Source organism: Contarinia nasturtii, unplaced genomic scaffold (genome assembly GCF_009176525.2).
Source record: "Contarinia nasturtii isolate CC-2019 unplaced genomic scaffold, AAFC_CNas_1.1 Cnas_scaffold_6676, whole genome shotgun sequence".
Taxonomy (NCBI): Eukaryota; Metazoa; Arthropoda; class Insecta; order Diptera; family Cecidomyiidae; genus Contarinia; species Contarinia nasturtii.
In genome coordinates this window covers 7,181-15,128 of record NW_022203929.1, presented here as the reverse complement: position 1 = coordinate 15,128, position 7,948 = coordinate 7,181, and the positions used below count along the sequence as shown (strand labels likewise).

The following is a 7,948-nucleotide window of genomic DNA, read 5'->3' as shown; positions in this document are numbered from 1 at the left end:
AGCAATTTGTTAATGTGATTTTCTTTTTGTTAAACAAAAAATAGGTAAAACTTTATATTCAACTGTATCGACCGAGTATGTATTTCATCACGGTTACTTTTCAATTGTCTAGGTTTGATGCGTATTAAGAAAAAACGCGTTTTTTCACTGTTTTCGTGGTGGTTTCAAATGCCTGTGTTTGCATCGGCGTAGATTCTTAGGTTCCGTTGGATTGGGACGGTATGACGCTGATTAGAACAGTTTGTTTGAATGTTTAAGTAATATTGACAAGTGACGCAATACCAACATACATATGAAATATGTATATTTTGCGTCACTCTATATCTATTGAAAATATCGAGAGGAGAGTATGTTTTTATTCAGACATTACTCAGCCATAAGCGCTGAATAACATACTCTCTTCTCGATATATTTAATAGATATATACTGTAAAGAAATGAAAATCGATACCGCTGATTTTTGGAAAAGGGTTTTTGCATATTTTAGTAGTGCTCGGGCACCAAATTAAAAATCCGCAAAAAAAATTAAAAAATTTCAAAATTTGACCGCTAGGCGGCGCTTCAAAAAAAAGGTAAATTTTTGGTTTTGTCCATTTTTGACCACCCAAACCAAAAACAAATTTCCGAAAAATGACATTTCCGGAAACTGGAGTTCGGGTAGATAGTGTTGAAAAAAAAAAATTGTTGGAATCGATCGAAAAGTGTCCGAGATATGATCATGTCAAAAAATCTTACGAAAAACACGAAATTTTTGAAATGGTTTCTTTGTGTGTCCGCAAATTTTTTTCCGTAGTTTTTGACAAATCGCCGGAGACCGATTTTATTCGAAAGTAGATGGAAAACTGAGCATACATGTCTCTTCGAATTTTTGGATTTCGTCGCGCAAGTGCCTGGGGTCTAGGTTCGAAAAAAAGTGGAATGCACTTTTTCAGTTTTTCTTCGAATAGCCTACTTTCTGTGCATATGAAAGGTGAGGTAATGATCTATATGTCGTTGGAAAGGTACGAACCTCAGCTATCCAAATCTGAAGTCAGATTGTAAAAAATTTCGAAAATGATCGCTAGATGGCGCTGCATGTGTTGTTTTTTTGGAAAAATGACCATGACTTTTTTCACACCAACCAAAATTAAAAAAATTACAGCATTAGTTTTCTGGTGGAAAACTGAGCGTTTGTTGGGGACCAAATTTGTGATGTTTTGGTGTATGTGTCATGTCTGGGAAAATTCGTAACGAACCAATTTTTTTGTCCAAAGTAAAAAAATTTTTTTTCGGAAATTTTCGATTTTTGGAGAATTTTCAGATTATGATATACCGAGTGTTTTTCAACAATAATACGTCATTTGTGGCTCTTTAGCAAGACATTGAGCTCCCCTTGAGCATACAGCGAAGAAATTTAAAAAAAAAAATCAGTGGAGATGGTTTAACCCATTTATGACCATACTATTAAAAATTGGGGAAAAATCGATGAAAATCGTAATTTTGTTAAAAAAAATGTGTGAACACCGGTATGCAGTTGCTTAAATGACACTGCTTCTTCTTATTTACACTATGGGCGCAGCCATATTGACATATCTATTTTTAAATAAGTGCGTTTAATGAAATGTCAAAAATGCAAAGTACTAAATATGACACAACACGCAATGTTGAAAACGGTTCAAATTAAAACATTTGCTTGTGAACCAAATTCGTGAATAAAATGCAGGACGAAAGAAAGCATATATTTCTGGATCACAGTTATTCCAGGTAAGAAAAAATAAAATAAAGTAAAGTTGAAAAATAATAATAACTAATAGCAAAAGATATTTCTGTCGGCTGCAAAAATATTCTGTGCCGATAAAATGACTTCGTTTTCTTGGCTCATTGTGCAGTATTGCATTTACAGTTTTTTTGAATCGACTTTTATATGCGCCGATAAAATTTTATACAGCTAATTTTATTCTTTTTTTAAGAATATAATTAATGCTGATAAAATACTGAAAATATCACTCAATTAAATATATTTCTATCTTTACTTTTTTGTTTAAATACCTATTTTTATCGGCTGAGATATATTCAAAGTAACTTGTATATTTTAATAATTGTTTGTAGGCTGTGTTTTACTGCAGTAGACAGATCTATGCTGGAATCACCGACTGTAAGTGCCGATAGAGAGTCTCAGGATGCCGATAGAAATAACAATCATATGGTACACGAATTACTGGTTGAAAATCAAAAACTTATGCATTTGGCTATATCACAGCGCAGTAAGGTATTGGAACAACGTAGCACCATTACGGACTTGAAAAAAGATATCAACAAGTTCAAGAAAAAACTATCGTTAAGAACTAGTTACAAATCCAATTTCAGAAATTTAAAATTAGACGTAAGAAAAAAACTAATTTGGATTTATCTAGAGAGATTTTCTAAAAATTCATTTACATTTTATTTTGGTTTAAGTTTTTAGAGTTATTTGAATTTAAATATTTTTAGGGTGATGCGAAAGAAATTATTGATCATTTAATTGATCCAAAAAGGCCGTATGCGCCAAGCGTACGAAGGTTTTCATTAGTTTTAAGTGCCAAAAGTAAGAGCGCATACACATGGTTACGCAAACAGTTTTCGAAACGACTACCAGCGCCTAGAACTATACAATTGTGGCATCAAAAAAGCAGAGCAAATGTTATTTCTGGCTTCTGCAATCAAACACTTATGACGTTAACAGAATTAGCAAATTCGGAGCGTGCCAAAAATAATAAGGAACTATACATAAGTATGTGTTTCGATGAAATGGCCACAAGAAAACACATCAAATGGATACATAACCAGAAATGTTTTAGTGGTATGATCACTTATGGGCAACGCGAAAAGGATGAGGTTCCCGTTGCAAATAATGCGATATTCTTTTTAGTGACCATAGTTCAGACAGGGCAATCTCTTATTTTGGGATATTTTTTAATTAAGACGTTGAATACATTAGAGAAAGCACAATTAATCCAAAGTTCTTTTGATAAAATAAACCAAACGGGTGCAATTTTAACAAGCATTGCATTTGACGGGTTAAAAACTAATTTTTCTGCTTGCGAGCACCTAGGGGCATGCTTTAATATAATTAAATTTAAACCATTCTTGGTAGATTCGGTCACAAAACGAAGAATCTCAATTGTTTTGGATCCACCTCACATGTTAAAATTAGTAAGAAACTGCTTAGCAGATAAAAAAATATTGAAATATGATGGCGATAATATTGCCTGGAAATATTTCGAAAATCTCTTAATAAAAAATACTAATCTGGTTAGTCATAAATTGACCAGAAAACATATAGATTTTCGTTCAAATAAAATGAACGTTGGGCTCGCAGCTCAAACTTTATCTTTGTCTGTAGCAAGATCAATGGAGATATTGCAAAATAATGGCGATCCATTATTTTTAAATTGTACTGCTACCATTACCTTTACAAAAATTTTTTACAAAGTGTTCGATATTTTTAATTCAAAGCACTCTGACTCGAACAATTTATTCAAGAGGGGTCTAACCGAACAAAATGCTGGAAAAATATTCGAATTTTTAAGATATTTTACCACATATATAAAATCAATAAAATTAAATGGTGTAAATATTTTAAAAACTTCACGATTTACGGGATTTCTCGGTTTTTTGATAAACATATCCACATTGTATTTCTTTTACACGGAGTTTGTATTGAAGAAAAAAATCGAAAATATCCGATTCTTTTATTTTGGTCAAGATATGCTTGAAAGTTTATTTTCAAGAGTTCGCTCTATGCTAGGATCTAACTCGAATCCAACGGCTGAACAATTGAATGGAATTATCAGGCAGCTAATATTAAATGAAATTGAGGCGCCAGAAAAATCGAACTGCCAAGACAATTTAAATATTTTGACTGTCTCGAGTGCTTCTAAGCAAAAAGAAAATTTAGTTAACCGTCAAATTCAAATATCCAATGAGAAACTTGATTTATTTTTTAAATTAGAACTAAATTTCAAAGATCTGTACACAATAAAACTTCGTGCTGGCACAATAGAAAAAAAAATTCGACGTGGAATAACACTATGTACAAATGACGTATGTAAAAATATTTTTACAAATGATGAAGATAAAATAGATGGTTTATTTTTTGAAAATGGTTTGGCACAAAGACCAACAAATAGCACTGTAGCTATATGCGAAATTATTTATAAATTTTTTTTAATTTTTGATGATATTTTTGATTTTAATTATAATGAGTTTTATACATATATTTTAAATGCAATTCGATATGACAATTTATATGCACATATTGACTTTTCCCATGATAAAGAGCACAAATCGCAATACATTTTGTTAATTATTGATGAATATATTAGATTGCACGCAACATATATCGCTCGAATAACTACAATATCTATCCATACAAAAATTTACGGAAAATCTGCTCTAAAAACGAAGCATTTTTCAGGGCAATAATAAAATATGTAAAAAAAATTTAATGTATTTTATCTTTTTTTATTTGTCACATATACATTTTATTTATCAGTATGTTTCTTCTACGTTTTTCTTCAGCCGATAAAAAGTACTTAAGCATATAGAATGTTATTTAATATTTCCATGGTTCGTGTTAGATCGCTAGCAGATAAAAAAAAATCAATCTCAAATTTTAGTCGATATAAAAATCATTTATATTTTTTCCGTGATTCTTTTCAGCCGATAAAAAGTCGTTTGAAATATAAAATATTATCTAATATTTCCAAGGGTCGTGTTAGATCGCTAGCCGTTCCCAGCAGATAAAAAAGTCAAATTTTGTTCGATTTAAAAATTATTTATTGTACCAACTAAGATATAAAGATTATGTACATTATGATTGTGTACTTTAGTGAAAAAGTGTTTATAATTGAACACATTATTGTTCTTCTTTTGACTACTATATATTCATTAATATTTCATTTTCCCTTGTCTCTCGGTAGTACATTTTTATTCATATTTATTCCGTATTTTTTGGATGTAGATTTTAAAAATATTTTTTTTATGTTTCTAACATTTTTTATGTTTTTTTTCCTCAATTACGAAATACGGCGGTACTTCTTTTTTTCTAGTCAATATCGCAACATAAGTATCGATTTTCGTATTTTGGTCAATTTATATTTAATAATAAATATTTAGAAATAATTTGAATGAGAAACGTAATAATAAAAAATCAAATATAGATTTTGTTTTGTCAATTTTTGGTTTGTAATACTTTTTTTCTCTAGTTTCTAATTGAAAATTTTAACATGTTATAAGTTTTTCATTTTTTGTCAGTTTTGGTCAAAAGAATAAGCAGATAGAAATAACTTTATAATAATAATAATAATGAAATAATAATTTGATTGAGCGATTGTGATCGACAAGTGTGAAGTCATTTATTTGACTTCAATTCATCAGTATATTTGCGATGATCTTCGATTGAGAAGTCAGCATGCCGACCACGGCGACTATGTTTTTGTGTCAGGAAATTATTCAAGTGGATGCGCAAGCCACGTCGCGTGAACATCTTGTTGCAAATGTTGCATGGAAAATCCTTATCTGGATTAGCCGCTTTACAGAATTCTTTTGTGTGGTCCGTGTAACTGCTTTTCTTGTTCGTGGCATAATCGCAATTTTGGCACTTGTATTTGACCGACTTACTTTTTTTGGGGGGCTCCTTCTGTTCTTTTGGTTGCTCCTTAACAGGATCCACGACTTTTGGCTGCTCTTTGACAGACAGATCGATTGTGTTGGCCTTGACGATATCGGCTATCTGATCCTCGGTTGGTTGATCAAAATGTGCATCAGTGACAACCAGATTTGTTATTTTCACATCGGCGTCATTGGTGTCCACTTCCATGGTATCGGTTGTGTGTTCCACGGTATCGATTGGTTGGACAAAATTTGCATCAGTGACAACCAGATTTGTTGTTTTCACATCGACGTCATTGGTCTCCACTTCCATGGTATCGTTGGTGACATTCAAAAGGTGCTCTAATTGTTCAATTTTGTCGGCGTTTTCAATTTGCTTTTCCTCATATTCTCTCAATATGTTTTCCAGGATCAAATTTCGGGTTGCAAAATCAAGCTCCTTTTCGGCAGACTCTCTTAATTTTGTCTCGAGTCTCTCTATCTTTTTCACTTGTTCGCAACCATATTTTTCTAATTCTTCAATTATACGATCTTTCTGAAATACTCTCTTTGAGTAATCGGCCACCAATTCATTTAGAATTTTTTGTCTTTCTTCATATTCTTTTTGAATATCCGTACGGTTTTTGTGAAATTGTTCCATCCATGAAATTTGCCAATTGGTGTTCTCAATTTCTCTTTCAAAGGTTGATTTTTGATTCTTTGGCTGTGGCTCGGATGGATGATAGGGCAATATCATTGTTCTCTTGCCAGGTTGAACCGGTTTTCTGTTGTTCAAGACGCGTTGAAGCTTGTCAGTAGCTTCCAACATTTTTCTGATTCAAAAACACCGAAAAACACTAAATATATCAATAAATGTAATGTTGGAAATGGTTCGAAATCACGAGAGCCGATAATACTGTAACGCATCAACTATGATCAAATAATATCAATGTTTGATGGTGTTTGACAGATGTACATATTTGAAAATAAGAGGTTGGAATTAAACGCATCCATTCATCTATGGCAGATATGAATAAAAAAACAGCTGTTGTGTACTAAAAATTTATTGAGGTTAAAATGAATAAAAATTCTCTCTATTGTCATGAATTCTATCTGCCAAATTTGCATTTATTATTTCGTATTATTTGAATAGTGTTATTTATTTAAGATTTTAGAATTCGTATTCAATATCATTTGGTGGAAATGTGTTGTTGGATTGCCCGGAAGTCGAAGCTTCTCCTGATGTGCCTTCTTTTGCTATATCGGTCTGCAAATTCAACTGTGAATTGTTTGTGTGACTTGACGGTGGAACTTCATTTTCATCCATTAAATGATCATCGACATCTGGATCAATCAGATTTTCGACAGAATTCCAGACAAGTCGAGATCCAAAGTATTCCATCACGTCCAAAGAATATTGCTTGGCAGTATCCCAGTCAATTAATTCATTTTCCTTTGCATGCTTAAACCGAACTAGAAAATACTTTTTTCCATTGCGCTGGCCGCATCCTATAATCTGATCAAGAGCTGAGAAATTTAATAATAAAAGATTTAATTTTTAAACAAATATGAAAATATTCAGTGACATTTAGTCGGTTTTATCACTTTTTATGTGCGTTTATGTGCAGCCGATAAAAATATCTCACCTTTTTTCTTATTCTTTTGGTATTCTTCTACCATTTCCAAACAACCGAACAGATTTTCAATGGGTTCCCACGTTGCATGTTTCTCGGAAAAACCTTTCCACTTAACTCGAAATTTTTCCTAAATTAAACAAATTGAACCGAAAATTGATCACGATGGAATATGACTGTTTTAAAATAAATCTAAAAATCACAATTAAACAGTGCAAAAACAAATAAAAAAGATATAGTTTTCATATAGACTGTTGAAAAACAAAAATTATATGAACAACCTAAAAAAAAAGCGATTGATACCTTTCCTTTTTCAACTTTATTGTCAATGATGCTTTCGACTTCATATATTGCCCCGCTCATTTTTTTAAATTTATCTATTGCAATTTTTAATTATGGAAAAATATGCAAAAGTCGAAAGAAAAACAATACCGATGTAATATCACTCTATTCCGATATAATTTTCAAAAATTGACAAATGTTGAACATATATTCTAAAGTTTTTTGATAATGATAATTATGTTATTCGGTGTTGCTTGTGGTTGCTTGTGAGAAAGGCTACAGTCGACTGATGATAATGGATGATAATCGCATAAGAACGCATAAGAATAGCCAGCATCATCATAAATATGCAATAATATAAGTGCGCGTCGGTGCATATGAGTCAGTATGTGTGCTACCGTGTATTACGGTAAATTTTAGTTT

The 7,948-nt window shown here is 31.7% G+C and overlaps 1 protein-coding gene across 1 annotated transcript; it reads right to left on the bottom strand.

Annotated features, from left to right (window-relative positions):
• Positions 1-6,780: 6,780 nt before the first annotated feature.
• Positions 6,781-7,606, bottom strand: LOC116351957 (chromobox protein homolog 1-like). Its single transcript, XM_031784112.1, has 3 exons — positions 7,547-7,606; positions 7,256-7,373; positions 6,781-7,136 (listed from the first exon to the last, which is right to left on the bottom strand). Exons 1-3 carry the CDS (start codon positions 7,604-7,606, stop codon positions 6,781-6,783), a joined length of 534 nt encoding a protein of 177 aa, XP_031639972.1.
• Between the last annotated feature and the right edge of the window lie 342 nt (positions 7,607-7,948).